Genomic DNA, 23,473 nt, shown 5'->3' with positions numbered 1-23,473 from the left:
TGGTTTCGTTCCGTGTCTTGATGAAATTATATGTAGCTCCTCAAATTGGAAGATATCAGGAGACTCCGGCAAACATTTGTGTTCAAGTCCAAACATTTGTGAAAAGTGTTGATATATATTTGCAGTATTTATAGTCACAACTTCAATAGAGGCTAATTGGTGTGAATTGTTCGATAAGAGAATTTATGTTAATGTATATTGCAATTTTTGTAGATAGTTATTGTATATTTAATAGGTCAGTCAGACATTCTTAGTGTAATATCATTTAACAATTAACGAACACAACCCTTGGTATCTAATAAAACCTTAAGAATGTGTTTTGTGTCTTGGAATTCATTAAAAAAATATAAATTACACAATTTTTTAATATAAAATGTTAGGATCTAGGTCCCACGATAATATATTTTAAGTCCAAGGAATTCTGTAAACACACAGGCTCTGATAACGAGTGGGATACAGCTAAATCTCGTTGGTGTTATGCTGTGTAGTTAGTGTCCGAAATATTAATTTCTGATTAATGAGGAAAAATAAGGAATTATGTTTAACCTGGAAGTGAAATCTCTGTTTATACTTCTATGCTCCTTGCATGAAACTATTTCTCTTTGTATTTAATATTATTTTTGTAAAATTAAGAAATAATATCCACAGCTATTGGTTTTTTTTTTTTTGTAACCTTCTGGGTTTCCCATTGAGGTTTTGTTGGATTCTATGGCCAATAGGGCAGTCAGCCAGAATATGTTTCTGTGGTCTCCTGAAGGAAAAAAAAAAAAAAGGCTTTTAGGCAATGGTCAGTTCCAGCTTTGAATATATATACTGTATAGAAGTCGCCAGCCCAGGTTAAAACTTCTAATACGGTTTTGAGGTAGTTGGTTAATTCACCGCCGCAATCGCCACCATCTCTAGGGCATCGACTCGTGGTGGTCCCTAGCGGACAAGTCTCGAACTCTTCAAACACCCCTTCCCCCTCCCGTTGAACGACGTTGAGCTGCAGTGAATGATGGAAGAGGGGAGCGGGGAATGACAGCGGGCGACAGCGCTGCGCTCTAACGTGTAAATAACAACTAAGATGATACAGGGCGTTACGGCAGCGCACTGCAGCGGTGAAGTTCCCAAGCTGCTCATCATAAGCTTCTGAAAAACGTAGAGTAAATCCTATCCACTCGCGACTTCTATACAGTATATATATTCAAAGGTTCCAGTCCCAACATCCCTGATGTGTGTCGTCGAGACCTAGGCTGTGTGTATGAAGTTAAGAGCTTTATTGGGCTCATTTAGGATAATAGTAATAATAATAATAAAGATGCATACGTACATCAATTTTATGCACCCTCATTGGCCATCACAAACATTTTTTTTGGCCAGAAAATGGAAATGTTGGAAGAGAGGATAAGTGCTGGGTCCCTTTTACAAACATAATTTGCTTTATAGATATACATACCAGAATTAAGTGTTCAAGCTGGATGAAGGCTGTTCGGTCGTGTTAAAAACACGCGCGTCCCCCCAGATGCAGGCCGGACGTGTGGCAGCTGCACAGGAACCTGATGTTCCTGGTCGACAACCTGCAGTACTACCTGCAGGTGGACGTGCTGGAGAGCCAGTACACGCAGCTGCAGGCCAGGATCAGCGACACCAAGGACTTCGAGGTGGTGAAGGTGGCCCACGCCCAGTTCCAGACCAAAGTGCTGAGCCAGTCCTTCCTCCTGACCGAGGTAGGTTGGTGCTCGTTTCCCGGTCCAAACATCTTGACTTTGTTCCCTACGGCTTCTCTAAATCGCTCCATGCTAGTGCCGGGATGGCCTTTCCAGACCATGGGACGCCCAGTTCCAGACCAAAGTGCTGAGCCAGTCGTTCCTCCTGACTGAGGTAGGTTGGTGCTTGTTTCCCGGTCCAGACATCTTGACTTTGTTCACTACGGCTTCTCTAAATCGCTCCATGCTAGTGCTGGGATGGCCTTTCCAGTTTCTTTGAACTGTTATTTATCGCTGTTAGCTAGCCGTTAAACTTGAATTAAATTTAAAAAAAATTTTTTATTGATTTTAATTTTAAACAGCTTGTTTCTTAGATAGTTAAGCATGAGATATCCAGTTGTAAACTGTTTATTAGAAAAGTATATCACTGTTTAGCAAGGGAAAATTAATATTTTTTAGTCAGGTGAGGTCCTTTAAAATAAGGTTTAAGAAGTTCACATGAAATATTTACCGGTACTTTAAAATCATTTTAATTTGATGTTCGATTTTAATTTTTATCACAAATTTTTTATTAAATGTGTTATTAAATTTATTTCTTTATTTTGTAAATATTAAATAATATTTTAATTTATATTAATAAATATGGATAGTTAACCTCAATTATATTGGAGCACTTGAAAAAGTATATAAACACATTATTTTTTACTAATATTTACGAATTAGTAAATAATGTTAATCAAAATATTTAATTTAAATCGCTACTGAATATAATTTATTAGCACATATATAATTCGCACTTGTATGAAATTAAAACACGTGTTGTGAATGTAGAAACTACAAACATGTGGATAAATATTATAAATATGAAAACAGTGATGAGAGGTGATGAGCTGCCAACATGTGCGAACAATAGAGGTTCTATTTCTATTTTGTTGGCGGGAAGCTTCACCTGTTAATTTGGTACAGTGATGTGCGTGCATCTTAAAATTTCTCTCTCATCAATTTTTTCATAATGCGCCTAATGAAGTATAACTTCAAAAATGTTATATGTATTTTTTTTTAAATTATTACTTACCAATAAATATACAGTAAAACTCGCTTAAGACGTTTTCCCGTTTATTAAGTTCAAAAATTATTCCCTTGATCACTTTCATATATCCCTATGTTAATATTTCCCTTTCATTTCGTTTGTCTTTATATATGCTTCCCGCATATAACGTTCAGCGTTTGTGGGAAAAAAATAAAATAATGTTGTTTATCTTTAAGCTTTTGAACAATTTTTAAGGTTAAATTTAAAATGTACATATTTCCAAACGTTTAATACCGTATTTGCCTGAATATAAGGCGGCGATTTTTTACATAAACGAGATGCGAAAATTGTAAGACGCCTTATTTTTGCACCCAAGACGTCAACACCGCTAACATTAGTTCCAAGCTGAAAGCTACAGTAGAAACATTGTTAAACAAAATGTTCACGATTTTTTATATTAACTAAAACATTGTTGCCTCATACGGAGAAAACTATAAATCCACCCAATATTGCAGTAATTCACAATTGTTTAAAGATGAAAATTAAAATATTTGTTCTTGAGTCAAAATGTGAATGTTGAAGTATCTCAAAATGGCAACCTTTTATTACACAATTAATATTTATACTTTGTGTACAATCGCGTGTTAACATTTACGGTAATTTAATTTCAGATTTTTAACGGAAATATTTGTACTAAAATATCACAGCTATTTTCAGAATGATTGTTTACATTTACAAACAGAAAATGTTTAGAACATTTCGGATGTAATGTTTGGAAATTCACGGCTGCCAACTATCTTTCCACAATATTTCTTTGTTGTAAAACGAACATTGCCGAACACGCGCGAAGACGCCATATTTACAGGAATTTGGTACGTTGCTTCAAAAGCTATTTTAATAATTTCACAGTAGTAATCCACTCTTTATTTATGTAAAAAACTTTCAAAAACATAATTATAGATTATTCTTTTAAATTCATAGGACAGAGACTCTCTGTCAGAGAATAATATGGACAAATATTTGTGGTCACGTCACCGAAGTTATTCATGGCCGTATGCTTCACCATGGCAGCTAGCCACTTGTTTTGTTTCGGCAAGCTGCATTCTTTGTTTACTTTGTTACGTTTAACACACTACTAAATAGTAATACGTAGCATAAGTGAAACGGAAAGTTAAATGCGGTATACATAAATGCAAAAAGATATACACAAAATGTATGTCTAATGAATTTTCACATTAATTTCTACCAAAATTATTTTTGCATTTGTTTAGCCTCCTGAAACTGCAGGTCGCCTTATATTTGAGCCAATACGGTAGTTAATTTGAACAGAACAAGACCGTCGAAACCTGCGCCGCACGCCGTTACTTGTGTGTATTTCGACGAATCTTAGGACTGAGAGGCTGTTCCACTTGCAGAACTTTTTCCCCATTCGTAGCGTAACTGACGAATGAGAAACGCCAACGATCTTCGAAACCTGTGCCGCACCCCGCATGACCAATCACCTGCTTGCATTCTCAGCTTTGAATATATATACTGTATAGAAGTCGTGAGTGGATAGGATTTACTCTACGTTTTTCAGAAGCGTATGTTGAGCAGCTTGGGAACTTCACCGCTGCAGTGCGCTGCCGTAACGCCCCGTATCGTCTTAGTTGTTATTTACACGTTAGAGCGCAGCACTGTCGCCCGCTGTCATTCCCAGCACCCCCCACCTATCATTCACTGCAGCTCAAGGTCGTTCAACGGGAGGGGGGAAGGGGTGTTTGAAGAGTTCGACACTTGTCTGCTAGGGATCACCACTAGTCAATGCCCTAGAGATGGTGGCGATTGCGGCGGTGAATTAACCAACTACCTCAAAACCGTATTAGAAATTTTAACCTGGGCTGGCGACTTCTATACAGTATATATATTCAAAGATTCTCAGGGACTAGAGGCTGTTCCATCAGTACACCAATTTTCCAATTCAAGTCACTTGACGAAAACAAAGTAAACCATAACTGCCAGCTATTACTTTCTTTGAATTATTTGTATATATTTTTTAAAACAATAAATGTTAGTTATTGATTTTTTTTTTGCTAGTGTTTTGATGATACTAAATTTAATGTGCTTATCGAATTAAATATAGTTTAATAATTCAATTTACTGATAAAAAATATGTCATTAGTAGAGATGGTGATTTATAGCATTTAAAATAACAACATTTAGCATTTTGAATTTGAAATTTAGCATTTTGAATTTGATATTTAGCATTTTGTAGCATTTTTAAAAACAAGATTTAGCCAATTCTCTCATTTTACATTACCGAAGAAAAGTATATTTTTAAAAAGCATTAAATAATACACATATTAATTATTAACAACCACAGAAATAAAGATCTAGCACAACTACAAAGATAGCCTATCTTGGCAGGTTTCCAAACAACTTTTTAGTAGGGGTGTGCGGGAATAGGTTTTTGTACTGCGGGAAATTTTCGGGAAAAATAAATTATTTCCGCGGGAAACGGGACGGGATCGGGAAAATAAAAAAAAAGCAAATTTTTAATTATAATATGAGAAGATGGCCATTTAAACGTTTCTTGCAAAGTTAGTTTTTTTTTTTTGCTGCTTCACTTGCCCTTTTTTCAGCGGCGACTTCATATTTTTTAGCATCCTCAAATTCTTTTTTTATAGCCAGACGTGCTAATATGCTCGTATCTCAAAACTTTTTTCACACGAGAGACACTTTGCCAGGGATTTACTGTCAGACGTTCAAAATACATCCAAACACTTTTAGGTTTACAAGTAACAAGCTGATCGGTTGCGACATCCATTATTTGTAGGTTGCTAGTTTGTTTTAATATAGGAACAGATACTTTGCACAAGCCTTAATAACGTAACGTCAGCCGACAAAGCCCGCCAAACTAAACAGTAAACAACTATTTTTTTCTCCCAAAGCAAAATCATAGATGTTTAGATACTCGTGAGCAGTGGTGTAAAACTACGTGATTTCATATTTTTCAAAGTGCCAATACAGTTCTCTACATTGCCACTGCTATCAAGTAATGAGAACGGTTACGCTTAGTTAAGAAACGCAAGTCTAGTATTTCTTATATCTTTGGCGAAAAGATTGGATTGCGCATGTGTTTTGTTTGTGTCTAAGGACAGTGGTTTTAGGTTAAGTATTCGATGGTGAAGGCAATAACGTTATATAACTGACTATTCACGTATCTTGCAAATTTGTACCATTGAAGAAATATATTTATGAACGCATACAATATTTACGGTACTCCATGTACGTTTTTTATATTCCAAATAGATATGTGTAAACGATTATCATAATTCACTGCACACCATAGCTGTCGCTACGATCGGCATACCTTTAAAAGATGTTTTGCGTTTAAATAGTACGGAAACCCTTCAAAAATGTACGAATCCATAAATAATATTGTTGTAAAAACAGTTTGAATTGATAGAAAACATTTTCACATGATTAGTAAACATTTGTAAATTTTTAAAAAATTTCCCGAAAAATTCGGGAGTAATAAAATTCCCGCCCGGCATTTCGGGAAGCCTATTTTCCCGACTTTTTTCCCGAAGCGTCGGGATCCCGCACACCCCTACTTTTTAGCACTTATGAGTGCAATAAATTGAACACTTAAAATTACAATAAATATTTTTTAACCGTGTTCATGGCCATAGTTGATGTAGAGTGCACAAATAATGTTATTGAAACTCGTTTTTTCAATTTTCGCCTTCTTTTGGTTTTCGATCATGCCAGAAACCGTTGCTTGCCTTGCCGTTTTACAGACTTTTTTTTCTTCATCCGATTTCTCGGTGAATCTTTTTATTTTGCAGCCTGATGTCCCTCAGATTTAATGTGCTTTTCAAGTACTTCTCTCCCCCCCCCCCCCCCCCCCCCCCCACTCCAGACAGCGATTACATAAATTGCGCATTAAAATATTTGTATCACTTTCGTAGAACTGTTCACTTTTGAATTCATTTATGCGATCGCGAATGGAAATTACGTTTCGTCCCATTTTTACCACAAGAAATAACAGTATACAACACATTGCACGAGTATGCACGTATTTGTAAACACACCACCTTCCACAGACTGCACAAGAACGCGGCTTTCACGTGAAATACAGCCAGAAAATGGGAATTGTAGCGCGGCGAAGCAGAGATGTCGCAATATGGCTGCCTAAAAACTTGTACTCTGCAAGATGACGGACACTCTTCCAGCTAGTTGTTCTTTGCTTTGTTTACAATCGCGAGGCACGGATGGTCATTTATCATTCAATATTTACGAACAATAGCGTTGTGAATGACGTGACAATAAGCTGTGCTGAATAAGCCATAAAATGATGGTTTCTTTTGATACTGAACTGAAACGAAATACAATCTGTAAATAAATTGTGTAGAGTGAAGACAAATCTACGTTCTTTACCTTGATTTCGCATTTATCTCGGAATAGTCTAAATTTTGCATTTTATAGCGGAAAAAATATAATTTAGCATATTTTCGCATCTATTTCGCGAAAACGAAAAATCACCATCCCTAGTCATTAGTAGTGTTGTGCGAGATCTCGAACCTCGAGAAAAATTTCGAGAAAATTTGCATTCTCGAACAGCGAGCGAGAAAAATAATTTCTCGAAAAAAAACGAGATTTTTTTTTTTTTGGTACCGGTAACAACTCAATTTGGTATGGAAACTAAATTTGATATTGATAGTTGTATTTTTATATGTTGAACATTACACACACACACTTATTATTTTAGTTTAAATGTTTTAAAAATACCAAACGCGTCTGCCTGTTTGGAAGAGATATTAGACTAGCCGATAGTCAACAATCCAAAACCTTTATCAATAACCGAAACTGTGAATAAACACTGTATTATGAAATTCCAATTTATCCTGAAAGAAAAACTGCCGTATTTAATTTTTAAATTACGTAATTACATAATAAAATACGTTCGAACCTAACCTACAAAATTGGTTTTGTTTACATACACATTATTACGGTAAAGTTATTAAAAGCATTACCTTTTATTTAGTCATAATATTTTATTCGGTAATGTTTAATAGCATACTGAAATGTTGAATATTACGGCAAAATACGAAATTTACTTTTTAACAAACAAAAGGGAATGGTGGTCATGCTGCCAAACCGAGTCTGCTCCGATGTTCCGTATCTTATTTCAATTCCATTAAAAGACTGCGCAAGTCATGTGATTATTAAATGGACTGGAATGTAAAGGAATGAATTGAAAACGCAGAACAATTCACGCCCTTGTATTACGTAAAATTACGTGAATGTGTGTGTTCAAACCCGTTGAAAAGGCAGAATAAATAGTATGTTTATCCCATTTCCTTTTCTACCTTTGTTTCACTCAGTCGTAAGACGTCACGAGTAATGAATCCTGCCAAAGCCTCCTTAGTATAAATTTCTTTGTTTTCATTACAGTACCAATGTTTCCCGTTTACGCGTGCTACTCTGCGGGTATGATAAATAATGTGACGCTTGTAAAATGCTATTAGGAATATGAGAATAATTTCCTAATACTGCTTTATCTCTTTCTTAACTGCGGCTTAGCAAGTGGAAAAAAAAAGTGTTGCGGGAATATAACAGTTTAACAGAAGTAAACTTTGTTGTCAAAATAAACTTTGATTTTACGGTAAAATGGAAGATGTGGACGTATCAGTGTGGCATTATTACACAAAAAGTGGCGATAAGTCAACGGAACCACAATTAACATGATAGCTACTTTTACCTAAGTGAATGTTTATTTATAATTTAGTGTAGGCTTACATAACATGTGGTATATGTCAGTTGTGCACAGGCAACTAAATTGACATTCTATATGATAAACAACAGTTTTATCTACAGAACAATATATTTTGAAAGTGATATTTACAGTAAATCTTGATTATTTAAAAATTTCTCATTCTCGTCTCGTTTCTCGCGAGAAAAATATTTTCTTTCTCGAAAATTTCTCGAGGCCTTAATCTCATTCTCCCACAACCTTAGTTATTACGTTATTACAGCATGCCAATGATAGTAAGTGTATTTTTGTGTGAATACAGTACATGTCATTTGAGTAAAATCGATTTTCACGTTGGAAATTACTTTTCCCTTTTAAGAAGTTTTCCCTGTTAAGAAGTTTTAAGGATCCAGTCCCCCGAAAAACTTCTTAACAGGATTTTACTGTTGTAAGTTGGACACACTCCTTTTACTTTAAGTTTTATGAATAACACTTCTTAAAAAAATAAAAATTTTATTTATTAACTTTGTAAAAAATACACTTATATTAATCAGTTATCGGTTCCTCATGTATAATGATAAATATTTTAACCTGGGACATTCAATTAGATAGTATTTGTAGACTGAGAGTTCCTATGGCAGCGCTGCGAGGAAGGGGGCCCAGCGACAGAGGGCAGCCTGCACAACAACTCGGTCCACAAGTGCCTGTGCCTGTTCCTGGAGCTGTGCGAGGAGTTCTGCGGCAAGGTGGGCGAGTGGAGCGCGGAGGGCGCCTGGGACGGACTCGACGTGGCGGTGCAGCGCTGCAACTGGCTCACGCGGCTGCTGCTCGAGATGCTGGCGGGGCTGCGCACCCACCCCTGCGGCACCTACCTCTCCCAGCTGCTGCTGCGGCTGGACTTCAACCGCTGGTTCGAGAGGAGGGCAGACACCTCCTCCGCCTCGGCTGCGGACATCTCACTCGCCAGTAGCCTTGCTGACTCTGCACCCTGAACATGCCTTCTCATACAACGCAGAGAACAACTGTAGAAAGTACAACACTGTATACATTGTTTGTGACCCATTGATCTGAGATTTGAGCATCATGTGACTAGCCTAAGTAAAACCTTATAAATAAGTTCATTTAATGTGTGACTCATTAAAAGTGTATTGACATAGTACTCCTGTTCATTACACCATAACTCATTATTTAAACATAATGAGTGTGTATGCAAATATTTCAGTTTATATAAAATATGAACACTACATTAATTTTAAATACTTTGTGTACAGCCCTGCCCCGCCATGCCCTGCCACCTGCCCCCTGCCACCTGCCCTGCCCTGCCCTGCCACCTGTCCCCTGCCCTGCCACCTGCCCTGCCCCCTGCCCTGCCCTGCCCCGCCACGCCACCTGCCACCTGCCCTGCCACCTTCCCTGCCCACTGCCCTGCCCTGCCACCTGCCCTGCCCCCTGCCCTGCCACCTGCCCTGCCACCTTCCCTGCCCACTGCCCTGCCACCTGCCCTGCCATTCCACCTGCCCTGCCACCTGCCCTGCCCCGCCCCCTGCCCTGCCACCTGCCCCCTGCCCTGCCCTGCCCCCTGCCCTACCATGCCACACCACCTGCCCTGCCATGCCACCTGCCCTGCCCTGACATGCCACCTGCCCTGCCCTGACATGCCACCTGCCCTGCCCTGCCCCGCCCCCTGCCCCGCCACCTGCCCTGCCCTTCCCCTGCCATGCCACCTCCCCTGCCACCTGCCCTGCCCTGCCACCTGCCCCTTGCCCTGCAGTGCCCCGCCCCCTGCACCATGCCCTGCCCTGCGCCCTACCCTGCCCCCTGCCCTTCCCTGCCACCTGCCCTGTCCTGCCCCGCCCCCTGCCCTGCCACCTGCCCACTGCCCTGCCCCCTGCCCTGCCACCTGCCCTGCCCTTCCCCTGCCATGCCACCTCCCCTGCCACCTGCCCTGCCCTGCCACCTGCCCCTTGCCCTGCAGTGCCCCACCCCCTGCACCATGCCCTGCCCTGCGCCCTACCCTGCCCTCTGCCCTTCCCTGCCACCTGCCCTGCTCTGCCCTGCCCTGCCCTGCCCTGCCACCTGCCCTGCCCCGCCACCTGCCCTGCCCTGCCACCTGCCCCCTGCCCTGCCCCTTGCCCTGCAGTGCCCCGCACCATGCCATGCCCTGCCCTGCGCCCTACCCTGCCCCCTGCCCCCTGCCCTTCCCTGCCATGCCCTGCCCCATGCCCTGCAGTGCCCCGCCCCCTGCAAAATGCCCTGCGCCCTACCCTGCCCTGCCCTGCCACCTGCCCTGCCCCCTGCCCCGCCCCCTGCCCTGCCCTTCCCCTGCCCCCTGCCCTGGCTGCCCTTCCCCTGCCCTGCCCTTCCCCTGCCATGCCACCTGCCCTGCCACCTGCCCTGCCCCGCCACCTGCCCTGCCACCTGCCCCCTGCCCTGCCACCTGCCCCCTGCCCTGCCACCTGCCCCCTGCCCTGCCACCTGCCCCGCCCTACCACCTGCCACCTGCCCTGCCATGCCACCTGCCCTACCCCATGCCCCCTGCCCTGCCCCGCCATGCCCTGCCCCTTGCCCTGCAGTGCCCCGCCCGCTGCACCATGCCATTCCCTGCCCTGCACCCTACCCTGCCCCCTGCCCTGCCCCGCCCCCTGCCCTGCCATGCCACCTGCCCTGCCCTGCCACCTGCCCCCTGCCCTGTCACCTGCCCTGCCCTGTCACCTGCCCTGCCCTGCACTGTCACCTGCCCTGCCCTGCCCTACCACCTGCCCCCTGCCCTGCCACCTGCCCCCTGCCCTGCCACCTGCCCTGCCCTGCCCTGCCCTGCCACCTGCCCCCTGCCCCCTGCCCCCTGCCCTGCCCTGCCCTGCCCTGCCATCTGCCCTGCCCCGTCACCTGCCCTGCCCTGCCATCTGCCACCTGCCCCCTGCCCTGTCACCTGCCCTGCCCTGCCACCTGCCCTGCCCTGCCCTGCCCTGCCACCTGCCCCCTGCCCTGCCACCTGCCCTGCCCCTTGCCTTGCCTTGCCCTGCCCCCTGCCCTTCCCTGCCATGCCACCTGCCCTGCCCTGCCACCTGCCCCCTGCCCTGCCCTGCCCCGCCACCTGCCCCCTGCCCTGCCCTGCCCCGCCACCTGCCCCCTGCCCTGCCACCTGCCCTGCCCTGTCACCTGCCCTGCCCTGCCCTGCCACCTGCCCCCTGCCCTGCCACCTGCCCCCTGCCCTGCCACCTGCCCTGCCACCTGCCCTGCCCTGCCACCTGCCCCCTGCCCTGCCCTGCCCTGCCACCTGCCCCCTGCCCTGCCACCTGCCCTGCCCTGCCCTGCCCTGCCCTGCCACCTGCCCCCTGCCCTGCCACCTGCCCCCTGCCCTGCCACCTGCCCCCTGCCCTGCCACCTGCCCCCTGCCCTGTCACCTGCCACGTTACCTGGAAACAATGAAAATATTGTAACACATCCTTTTTAGTAAAAAAAAAAAAAAAAAAAATGTTTGTGTGTAGTCCACGTGTAATAGAAGTGAAACTTCTTTCTTATTAGTAATAGAGATAAATTACTATTATTTTTTTTAATATAAAAAGAGGTAAAAATTGAGACTAGTAAGGATGCCAGTATGATCTCAAATGAAATAATTTTTTTCTAACATGAATCAATAAATTGTAGATTCTTTGAATAAAAAAATGCACTAAATTTTTTTTCTGGTACATTTAAAACAAACTTTGATTTTAAATAATTCTTAAACTTGAAGCTTCCTGATAATTATGTAGTTTATGCAGTTTAACTAATTTATTGTCCAAATGGACGTGTGTAGTCTGAGGTAGTATCTGGCATGTTAAAGTGACAACATGGCAAACGAACAGGGCCAAGCTCAATGCTACTTTGTTGAGCCATAGTCACCCAAAGCTACACTCCGATTGAGAAATATTTACGCCTCTTAGTTGAACTAATAGATTTACCCACTCATGGGCTCGTAACTATAATACAGTGAGAGATTTAGTTGATCAAATAATAATTTTGACAAATATTTATCCATGTCAAACTAAAGCATAAAAATCATTATACCAGCATAAATATTTAGTTACGCAGTACACAATACTGATTTACACAAGTAATTGAAACAACCACGCACAAGAGAGCAAGAACGCAAGTATGCTGCGTCATTTCTGCCTTTCCCTGCCGTCTCCTCTATTGGTTCCCCCACCACGTACCTAACTGTCCCCTCCTTTTATCAAAGTTCCACATACCTAGCTATTTCCCCCCGTAATGCTTGAAAATTGTTGCCCCTTCAGCAAAGAAGTTTTACTTCAAAAATCACAAATAGGTTTTGTAAAAAAAAATAATTGAAATTTATAATTTTCACATTTCATACGCTCATGTACATTTTACACTCCTAAAATTAGACAGCAAATAATGTTACCTATGTATTAAGAATGATCTTAAAATCAATCTTCTCTTTTTGCATCATTGCAAAGTTATCTGTGTATTTCTAATGAAAACTGATTAAAAGTTCCATGACCCATACTGAAAAGTATGCACATACCACTTATTTTTAAAATATAACTAGGCCTGTGCAATATTCAAATTTTCAAACACGAATACAAATAAGAAACTAATTGTATTCATTGCAACCTCAAATACTAACACTTTGAAATAATGAATATTCGTTTCCTTACGAATATTGAACATAAAATAATTGCATCAAAGAGTTTATCTAATACCAACGATCACTGTTGAGGTTAATCATTTCTGTAATAAAAAAAAAGTGGCGTTTTCAACATGCAACAAGTGTTGTCAAAGTTATTTTTTCACTACTGTCTCGCTAAAAAGTAATGGAAAAATCAAATCACGAAGTTAATTCAAAACACGGCACAATATTGTAATTCCACTTGGAAACAAAATAAAGTCAAAAATCATGGACTACAACACCACAAAACACGAATACTTCAATGAAGCTCGTAATCGTTACAACGGCATATAAATTGATAGTCACAATCTATCTACCACCATGTGATACAATAGCCGCTAAATTGCTGTATGTATCTATGACAAAACAGATGTTGCAACCCAAAAATATATTTTCAAAATGTAAATAATGGTTTAAGATTCCAGATGAAATTAGCAAAATTGTTTTTATAATATTGTTGAACTAAAATACAATTTACCTTGGGCCATTAACAACAATAACTCAAAAATAACTAGAGTTTAAATACTGTATGTAAATCTGAGCTCATTCAATCACTAATTAGGGTATACAACATTTTAAAATAAAATTCACATTTTTCGTAAAATAGGTTGCAATGGATTTCACTGTATTTTGCAATTCACGAAAATTTTCTGGATCAATATGCTGAGTAGCAGATTGTGGAAAATAAGGTGAATAGTAAAATAACTGAAATTAAAGATTGGTTGTTTGGTTAGGTTAAGTTAGTTTGGCTGTATAGTTAAAAACTTGTTTTATTTTGTAATTTAAATATTTTAACAAACATTTTCCATAAAATTATTGTAGCTGACTTAACCTAATGAACATTTCACTTTATATTATTTGTCTAATTTTCCAGAAGTTGTTACACAATGTCAAAAATTTGCTATATTGGAATTCTTAATTCTCATTCTTACTATTCAAATTCAATATTCGTATTCGTGAATAATTTGATATTCATATTTGCATTCGATTCTAACAAAAAAACATATTCACACAGGCGTAAATATAACTAATTTTTTTATTAACAATACTTAAATTTAATCATCTGGTGTACAGTTCTGACTGGTATCACTTTCATCATTGCTGCTTTGTTCTTGTTTGTCATTACTTGAATCCAAGTTGCTACTCTTGGATTTGAGTTTCTTTTGTTTCATTTTTTCCTTTTTCTTTAGGCGCTTTTTTCGTTTCTTGGCTGTCCGCTCTTCTGCTTCTTGTCGATTTTCTTCTATCTTCTTACAATAAGACTCTTCAAGGAGTTCCTAAGGAGAAACACATACCTCTTTAAGAAAAAAAGAGTTAAGAAAGCAAAACCTTTCTATTCACCTTTTAAAACAGCACAGCTTGGGATGTAAAACAGTAAATTTAATATACATTAATGTATGAAAGCTAGGCCCGTGCAAATATCAGTTTTTTAGTTCAAATCAAATATGAATACCAAATTATTCATGAATACAAATATCAACGTAAGAATAATAGAATCCCAAAAAAAATTTTTTACACTACATGTAACAACTTCGGGAAAATTAGAAAAATAATATAAAATGAAAAGTTGGTTAGGTTAAGTCAGCTACAGTAAATAAAAGAAAAAAAAAAGGTTTGTTAACACATTTAAATTATGAAATAAAACAGTGCTTTTAATTATGCATCTAACCTATCTTAAACCTTTAACCAAACCAACCAACCTTTCATATCAGTTCCTATTCGCCTTTATTTTCCAGAACCTGCTACTCAAAATGTACATCCAGAAAATTGCAAAAGGCAAAATACTGAGATATCCAAGGCAATCCATTTCAGAAAATAGGGGTATATATATTTTTTAATGCTCAATTCCCAAATAAAATTAGCACAATATTTACATATTTAAACTCTAGTTATTCACAGGTTTTCGTTGTTGACACAGTCAAGCAAATAGTTTTTTTGGTTCAGCAATATTGTTAACACAATTTCTGCTTATTTCATTCAGAACAATAAATAAATAAATAAATAAATAAAAAACCACACACACACACACAGCGCACGCAATTTACTTTAATTTGTAAAAATTAATTTCAGTAAATCCTTACTTAATTTTGAGTTTACTATCTCATCTAACTCACGTCAAATACCCTAACTGTGTCTCACACAGACACCAATTGAAATCAATCTTTGAAAATTATTTATTGTATTATCTACCCCAGTGTACGAGATCGGGCACTGGATTCACGTGATGTGCGAAACGGACAAACCGGATTGGAACACGGCGCAGGGCGAAATATTCATGTTCCCTGTTCCTGCAAGCCACGTCTGTTTGCTTCGAGATACTTCAAAACTTCGGTAACTGTAAGTCATAACAAGCAGCCCAGTCCTTGTAACTTAAAAAGCCCCACCCAACAAGAAACTGGTTAGTCTGCAGCCATCAGTTTAGCATGATAATGTACTTAAAAATTCTGGAAATTCATTTTTGTATTGCATTTCATCAAGAGCATTACCTGGTCATATTGTATTCGAACTTTTAAGAAAACGTAACTAAAAAACGTCATCTTGGTTCTAACAGTTTTTATCATTAAATTTTCTATTTATTTTGATATTTAAAATTTTGGCTCTCTCTGACCGTAGCAAATACTTTTATGGAATACATTGTTTTTTTCTTATTGACCAACTGCCACAAATAGTGAAATAATAAATGTTTAGCAATGAACTTTTTTTCCTTCAGAATGACTACATCTGTGATAATACTGTCAATAGTCTCTAATATATGGTCTTATAAAAATCAACAAATAGTAAAATTAAAATAACTTTGAACTTATTATAATTAAAGATGGTATACAAAATAAGATTTTTAAAGCTAACCAGCCAGGTAGTATCAATCGGGTAACAGTGGTCACTAATCATTCTGTACTGCAAACTAAACATGAGACAGACTAGCTATCAACACTGAATTTAAAAAAAGTTATTCATGAACTGAATATATCTGTGGATCCACTTTTCTGTTTACTGCAGTTTTTGTTTGGAGATTAGATGTAAACATACTGTTTTAAGTGGTTTATATTTGTTCATATTACTTTTTTGACGTGACGTCTAATAAATCGATGAACGCTGGCTGCACGCACGAAAAATTGTCCCAATACGGATGTCCCACTACGGATGTGTTTACACATGCGTGGCATCTCTCTGTTATGTTGCGGACGGTACAGAGAACTCGGCTGGGGTTCGAGGTGGTTGTTGTGCACCGCGCCACGGGAGTATATTCGCAAGGAAATGGCGTTCTTACAAGTACGTATTATTTTAATTGCTAGAGTAAATCAGTATATTTAAACAGTGTTGTATGAGTATTGTTTTAGCTGTGTAACTAAATATTTATTGCTGGTATGATACTTTTCACGCTTTAGTTTGACATTGGTAATTATTTGTCATGAGTTATTATTATTGATCAACTAAATCACACACCGTATTATAGTTATGAGCCCACGAGCGTGTAAATATTTCGAGTCCAACAGAGAATATGCTAGTTAAAAGAAATTCAAACAAATATTGTGCGTGGAATATTATTAATTTATACTATCTGAAACAATTACATATTCTCAATATAGTCTTATGGCCGTGTGGTTAGCATGGATGACTTCCAATCCAAAGGTTATCGGTTTGATTCTCGGCAGCCGCACATTTTTTTTGTACTTGTAAAAATAAATATGGCGCACGCAACATTTCAAAAGTAATAAATATATTTGAATTAATGAATGCAAATAAAAGTAAATTTATTAATTAAATTGTACATTTCATTTACTCCTCCTTTGTATCCATACAAAATAGTGATAATTCAATAAAAATTGATTCAATTTTATTCATAAAAGTATGCAGAGGTAGATTTTATCATACAAAAGATAGAAAAATGAAAAAAAAAAAAAAAAAAAAAATTCATCCTCAAAGAATATAATTTTTTTAATGCATAAATGGTTTGGTTGCAAAAACCTATTACGGCTCAGTCTCAGGCCGAATAAGATATTTCCTTTTCTTCTGGATCAATCATTTCATCAATGTTTTGTTATGACGTCACGTTAAACTATCGTCCGTAAACCGACTTTACAGACAACCAATTTTTTTTTTATGAAATGACAGACATTTGGTCATAATTAAATAACACAGTAACACATTAAATTTTGAGCTATTGATTGCAGTCTGTCCGGAATCCCTCGGTTCAGCATGTTCAGCAGTTTGCACTGACTGAGCCGCTCAAGTTCAGATTTTTTTTTGGGTGAATTCAGGCTTTTATCTTGTTGCAATTTGACGACAAACATTTTTTTTCTAACAATAGTACTCACGTATTTTTTTTTTTTTTGCCATAGAGCAGTTTATTTAAAACTTGCTTCAAATACCACTGGTACTGTATATTACTTTTTCTTTGGAATTCTATCCAAAATTGTATTGACTTCAGATGAACCGGCATGGCCAAAGTTCCCAAACTAACCAGATTCAAGCATGTAGGTGAACTTCAAAAGTTTAAGGCGCACAATTTAAAATTAAAGAAAAAAAAAATTATTATATTCTACAGAAAAAATGTTGACATGGATTTCATACTCACTCGCTCAGCTTTTTCTTGTATGAACTTCTGGCGGGCATATTCTTTCCGTCTCAAGTGTCTGTAGACGTGGAACTCGCCGCTGCCGGCACCGGCGCTCGAACCCATGACATTCCGCACAAAGTCCGGCACGTGAGGGGTGTTCTTCTCCCTCGGCTTCTCCGGGATCACCACCGCTTTGTCCTGCGGGAACACAACGCCAAGTCCTCAACCCTGAAATGTTATTTTGGAAAACCAAATACAACAAGATTTTTCCAAAATCAACTACAATATTTTCTCTAGATAAACAAAATAAATAAAAAGATTTAATCAGTAAACTGATTTTTCTCACCACAAAAAATAAGTTTTCTATATATATATATTTTTTTGGAAGAGGATACCCTTCAGCCCAAAAACATTTCTACTAAAATCCACAATTGACATACTGTGATAATTTATTTTAATATTTCTTCATCTTGGTTTTACCTTTTTTTATCCTTACTGTATTTAATACATTCAAATTTACATAGAGTAAAAATGATATGTTATAATTGTGAATGCTTTGAATTAGATCATGTGTATGAAAAGGTTTTAAAATGATAAAACCTCCAATAACACAGGCTACAGTACAATAAAAAAAGAAAACTTACGTAAGTGTAAAACATTTTCCACATGTTAGTAGTGAAAACTTCCAGAATAGGCCTTCAGACTAAAAATTTATTGTTGGTGCCAAATTGGGTTCTTTAGTGGCTGTAATTCTATAAATTATGAAAAATTCACTGAAAATTCAAAATACCCTACAAAATTTGCTAAACAGCACTTTGAACATTTAACAACACTTATATTATATTCCAAAATTCACTCTACAGCAATGTGGTTACTAAGATTTTTTAGAACCACTTTACTGGCAGTTAAAAATTTAAAAAAAAAACATATCATCTACCAACAGTATTACTGACCTATGTTTACAAACATGAGCTGAAGAAGCACGAAAAATTAAGTTCTTAATTATGTTGGTTAGTACATCTTTGATCAAAGTCCAATACATTTAGAAACAATATATATTTCTTGTTTACTCAAAGATGGGCAGGGTTTATTTATAAAAAACCTGTTTAACACTTAACATCAATAAATAGGCTCTACAGCCAAAGGCCAGGTTTCTTCAAGTCTAGGAGATCTTGACTTCAATCAAAGGTTTGGTAAATTTAGGTCAATGTTTCTGAGGTTAGGTTTTTCTAACATGCTGCCAATTCTTGTAAAGTAAAAGGTCAGTTGGGTTTGGTCAGCTACATTAATAAACCATAGTTAATATTTAAGGGATATGTACAACATAATTAATTGAATGCTTACCAAACCTAAGCAACCATTCATACAATTTACATTAATTTAAATGTAGCTAACCTGAACAATAATTATTCTATTCCTCATAATAATACATTAATAATCTAATTTTTATTTGAATTTCCCAAAATGTTTTCAGTCATTCTATAGGAGGGAGTTGCGATACTTCAAATAATTTACCATTAGTTTACCTTCTGCAGTTAGGTTGGCTACATTAAAAATACTATAAAATATGTTCGGCTGGTTGGTTAGGTTAGCTACAGTGGTTGATTGAAAAGTGATGCCTACATTACCATTATGTTTTTTTTTTTTTGTTTTTTTAACCTTATGTTTACAATTTTCGGTGCACCTAAAAGCTATGCGTGTCCTTTATGCAAGGAACTATTAATTTAGAGATAGTCTCCATCCCTTTCCAAGTACGTGCACCAACGCACGACTAGTTGAGTAAACCCATCAGAGAATTCCGGTGGTGGTTGTCGACACCTGACTTGAATGGCAACTTCCACCTCATCGTCCGAATGAATGTAATGTCCCTTAAGGTGCACCGTGCTCATCTAGTTCTTCAGTTTTCAACTGAACACCTTGACAGGAAAGGAAATTAAAGCATTGCCATAGAGGACACACATGGGTTTTAAGGTAAAACAATTATTTGGAAAATCAGATAAAAAATAAAGTTAAGGCCACAGAAGCATTACATTTCAATCAAGTCTTGTACACTACAATAGCAACAAACAATGTCATAAAAATTTTAATTTAGCCAATATAATCTAACCAACTGATTGTTAATGTAGATTATAACAATCCAGATCTTGCCCAGGTAATGAAAACGCCCATTACCGCTACCTAAAAGTAACCAGTAAACAATTAAAAATTGGCTTAGCACGGAAATTTTTTTCTGAGCTCCAAATTACTGCTTTCTGTGATTTGCCATGGGGTGTCAATGATTTTATTGCAAAAAAAGACAGTTTTCAGGGTGAATACAGTGTTTGAAAAAAGTATTTTCAGAAATTTTTCATTACTTCACACAAAAGCCGCACTGTAAGAATATTACCAAAATACTTTTTTTTTTAATTTGGAAGGGCAGGGTCCTGAAATGTCACAAGTTAAGTTAACCTAACCTAACCTAACCTAACCTAACGTTATAACAATTTCACAGTATTTTTAATGTAGTGAACTTAACCAATCATTATCATCATTCTATACTAAATTATAACCTAACGTCTCGTAAGATGGTAATCTACTCGAACTATCACAATGACCTGTTAAGAGAATAATTACAAAAAAAAAGTCCAGACATAAAAAATGTATTCATAATTATTACAGAAAATAAGCTCTCCATTAGAAATACCTATAAGCTACATGTAATGGACGAACAGAACCCAACAATGTGTTAAAATGGTAAACTACTTGAAGTACCGCAACGCCCTTAAGGACCCCACACAATATCAGTCCAGCTCCCAGTACTGACAGTTCACAACGAGCTAACAGTTTTGATCGAACAGTCCAAACTGATAGTTTGGACAGAACTGAAGTGTTTTCCAAACACTATCAGTCTTGTGGTTGCTGCTGATGTTGGATGTATAATTTAATTTGTAGGTGGAAAAAAAAAACTTTTGATGTTACATTTGCAGTTGCACTTTTGGTTAGAAAAGGTGGACAAAAATTGCAAAGCAACCACAGAGTGTAAAATAAGATGTCTGCCACAACACTCAGTTGATGGACTGATTGTTTAGAGTGAGTTTGAACTGGCTAGACGCTGTTTCCACACACAGCCTACTGATCGATGCACCACCCTTGCCCATACACGACAGTTCCGACTAATAAGTCCTAACTGATCGTGTGTGGGGGAGCCTTTACACAGAACAGTTACAAGTAACTATTCTGTGCAATAACCTTTTTGATTTTTATAATTAATTTGTGCACGTAGCCCCTCTTATTTGGTATTACCGGTATTAATATTTAAAAAAGAAATGGTTATCTTACGGGATTTTTCATTAGTTTCTCAAGTTTTAACCTCTGCAAATCCAAAGGAGTTCTGGCAATTTTTGGTTTTTCTTCAGATTCTTCTGAAGACATGTTTAAATAAGGTAAACAAACAACTACGTCATGAACAGCAAACTAACAAATACTAGCACACATTTTCCTTAAATTATTTTCTCACGACAAATTAACACAACACCGCATTTTGAATTCTAAAAACAACAGAAATGGTAGTGAAACAAACTTTTGTGCAACATATGACGCTACCTGTTGGCTGGTATCATTACTAGCATAGAGTAAATAAAGCACAAGTAGAACAAAATTCGAGCAGAGCTCAAATTCGAAATAACAAGCTTTAAAATGACAATAAACTACTTTACGTCTAATAATAGGTATTTTTTTAAAAAAAATTTTTTTGTAAAATAAAAGCATGTTTTATACAAATTTGTAGAATATGCAGTATTTTTGGTATTCCATACAACAAAATAAGTGACTACCAAATTAATTTCATGAAGTTTCACTAGTTTGTTTGCGTGATTATGACTAAAACATTACTTCAAGCAAAAAATATAGTTATTTGTTAATATAGTATAAATAGTACTAGCCTGTGAGTATAGAACTACTTCAAAAACTAGATCTCTGTCTCAGCAAATAGAATTTCTTTCCCATGCTAAGCATTTATGTTTTTCTCCTGGCTATAACTAACAAGCATCAAAATCTATCGGATGAAAATTTACCGAAGACTAAAAAGATTTCATTTTACTACTAGCAAGATATTAGTTAATGTGCACCGATTTAAACGAGCCTTCCTCAAGAAAATATTTGAACTTTTGTCTCTCTGAGCTAGAGTTTTAGTTCCTACAGATACTGAGGGAGCAAGTGAAGTCCAGTAGGCTCACTTGTTACAGATATAAACCAAAATTAAAATGAGTTAATCTGTAAATACTTGTTAAAAAAAAAAGTTACCGCTCTTCTTTAGAATCATACTGCCCTGGGCGGCGGCGTAAGCATAGGTGCCAATATCATCTGTCGCTCTATGCAAAAGTCGGAGCGCACCCGATACTGTCGCTGTTGTCCCATAGTGAATTCTTTACACATGTTTTTAAAGATTAATTACCAAGGGCTAACTATGTTTCATTATGTAATATTTTTCAGAAACTGGCAGTAAAAGTTTTTAAATACTGCATTTTCCAAGACATAACTTCTGCCAGCATGCTGGGGAGTGACGGTGCATAACCCCTGTCATAAGTCCTGTTCGGGCCACTGCCGAGATAAGACACTGCCTCTCAAAGCTCCCATAATTATTTTGTTTTAACTGAAATTAGGGTCATAGTTCTTTAGGCATACTGTTTTAAACTAAAGCAAATATTACTCGAGCCTATTGCCTCTCAGCAGGTTTTTGAAGAGGACTGGAACCCTCCTTTTCACTCCCTTCAGCAGCTATGAAACATAGTAGAACTCTTCAATGCTTGTTCGTTACAATAAACCAGCAGATCTTGCGATCTGAAACTGTGAGTACAATCTTAACCTGTCATTTCCACTCCCGATACGAGTCCCGGAGAGTGGCTACACTAGTCTAGGCGGGGCATATCCACGAGCCTGCAACATGAGTACCAATGAGTGCTTTGAACAGACTGCTAATCTTTAGAGCTAGCTGATGTGGGTACATCTCCCAACAAGCCATATTGGGCCGAAAGATCCAAACACTGTCTCACTGTGTGAGACTGCTCTCCCCTGAGGGCTGGCACTGACCAATCACCACCATCATCTATCGGTGATGTCCATCAGGTCTCCATATACTCCTCGTGGAGACCGGCCAGCATCAATTAGTCATAATTCGTGGTGAACTCCATCAACTCGTCCACATGAAATCTGTATTAATTGCCTACATTTGGAAATTGTTGGACAGAATGGATGTTAGCTGGAACAATTAAAGGTACCCCTTCTAAGCAGCATTGCTCCTTGTTACATGACAAGGCTACGCCACCATTTCCTTTCTCTTTACCCGGCTATCAGATCAGTTTCCTCAACCACCGATTTGCCGAAAATGCATTGACCATTTTCTGCATCCCAAATTCCTCCGATTTTACTCTATGTAACTTTCCCTCTTGGCACTCTTTACTTTCTCCTCCTCTCCAAAGTAATGTGCCCTAGAGTGTTCGGAAAGTCAACCCCCCTCCTCTCTTGCTTCGATGACCATTAAGTCGCGTTGGTGATGTTCGGGTGGTCACGCAGATAGCTGTGTGCATGGTATGAGCATATGTAGAGGATACACACGGCCTCTGTTTGCAAACACTGTGTACTTACATGTTTGTGTACACCTTTGTGGGGGGATAGAGTAAAGCAGGATGTGACTGAGGGAGTGTTGGTGCAAGATATTGGAGCAGTGAGGGGTGAGGAAAAGCAGATGACTTAAATTTTACTGTACCGAATGTTATCACGACCATGACAAACACTTTGGACGCTGGAACAAATC

General features: G+C 38.5%; 3 protein-coding genes across 6 annotated transcripts in view; 2 read left to right on the top strand and 1 right to left on the bottom strand.

Moving 5' to 3' along the window:
* The window catches only part of LOC134540138 (gamma-tubulin complex component 4), a 29,804-nt gene extending 20,228 nt beyond the window's left edge, over positions 1 to 9,576 (top strand). For all 4 annotated transcript variants that reach the window (XM_063382669.1, XM_063382667.1, XM_063382666.1 and 1 more), the window contains exons 11-12: positions 1,505 to 1,709; positions 9,097 to 9,576. In XM_063382669.1, the coding sequence (XP_063238739.1) occupies positions 1,505 to 1,709; positions 9,097 to 9,447 (556 nt within the window). In that variant the 3' untranslated portion in view covers positions 9,448 to 9,576. The remainder of the gene's footprint in view (positions 1 to 1,504; positions 1,710 to 9,096) is intronic.
* A 162-nt stretch (positions 9,577 to 9,738) lies between these two features.
* LOC134540315 (uncharacterized) lies at positions 9,739 to 12,261 on the top strand. Its single transcript, XM_063382976.1, has 4 exons — positions 9,739 to 10,158; positions 10,227 to 10,429; positions 10,596 to 11,162; positions 12,252 to 12,261. Exons 1-4 carry the CDS (start codon positions 9,739 to 9,741, stop codon positions 12,259 to 12,261), a joined length of 1,200 nt encoding a protein of 399 aa, XP_063239046.1.
* Positions 12,262 to 13,878: 1,617 nt separating this feature from the next.
* LOC134540139 (PRKR-interacting protein 1 homolog) lies at positions 13,879 to 21,287 on the bottom strand. The gene is made up of 3 exons (XM_063382671.1): positions 21,001 to 21,287; positions 17,701 to 17,880; positions 13,879 to 14,401 (listed from the first exon to the last, which is right to left on the bottom strand). The coding sequence occupies exons 1-3, from the start codon at positions 21,091 to 21,093 to the stop codon at positions 14,180 to 14,182; spliced, it is 495 nt and encodes a 164-aa protein (XP_063238741.1). The 5' UTR covers positions 21,094 to 21,287; the 3' UTR covers positions 13,879 to 14,179.
* Positions 21,288 to 23,473: the final 2,186 nt, after the last annotated feature.

The sequence above is a fragment of the Bacillus rossius genome, chromosome 16, assembly GCF_032445375.1.
Source record: "Bacillus rossius redtenbacheri isolate Brsri chromosome 16, Brsri_v3, whole genome shotgun sequence".
In the NCBI taxonomy this organism is placed as follows: Eukaryota; Metazoa; Arthropoda; class Insecta; order Phasmatodea; family Bacillidae; genus Bacillus; species Bacillus rossius.
The sequence above is the reverse complement of the archived record's forward strand: the minus strand, read 5'-3'. Positions and strand labels throughout refer to the sequence as shown.

What these genes read in the sequence shown, in the direction of transcription:
- LOC134540315 (XM_063382976.1), top strand. Translation starts at nt 9,739, where the DNA reads ATGCCCTGCCACCTGCCCCCTGCCACCTGCCCTGCCCTGCCCTGCCAC. An exon ending in CCTGCCCCGCCACCTGCCCT is followed by an intron (nt 10,159 to 10,226) that starts GCCCTTCCCCTG and finishes CTTGCCCTGCAG; the next exon opens with TGCCCCGCCCCCTGCACCAT. An exon ending in CACCTGCCCCTTGCCCTGCA is followed by an intron (nt 10,430 to 10,595) that starts GTGCCCCACCCC and finishes CTTGCCCTGCAG; the next exon opens with TGCCCCGCACCATGCCATGC.
- LOC134540139 (XM_063382671.1), bottom strand. Translation starts at nt 21,093, where the DNA reads ATGTCTTCAGAAGAATCTGAAGAAAAACCAAAAATTGCCAGAACTCCT. An exon ending in AGAAACTAATGAAAAATCCC is followed by an intron (nt 17,881 to 21,000) that starts GTAAGATAACCA and finishes GTGTTCCCGCAG; the next exon opens with GACAAAGCGGTGGTGATCCC. An exon ending in TACAAGAAAAAGCTGAGCGA is followed by an intron (nt 14,402 to 17,700) that starts GTGAGTATGAAA and finishes GTTTCTCCTTAG; the next exon opens with GAACTCCTTGAAGAGTCTTA.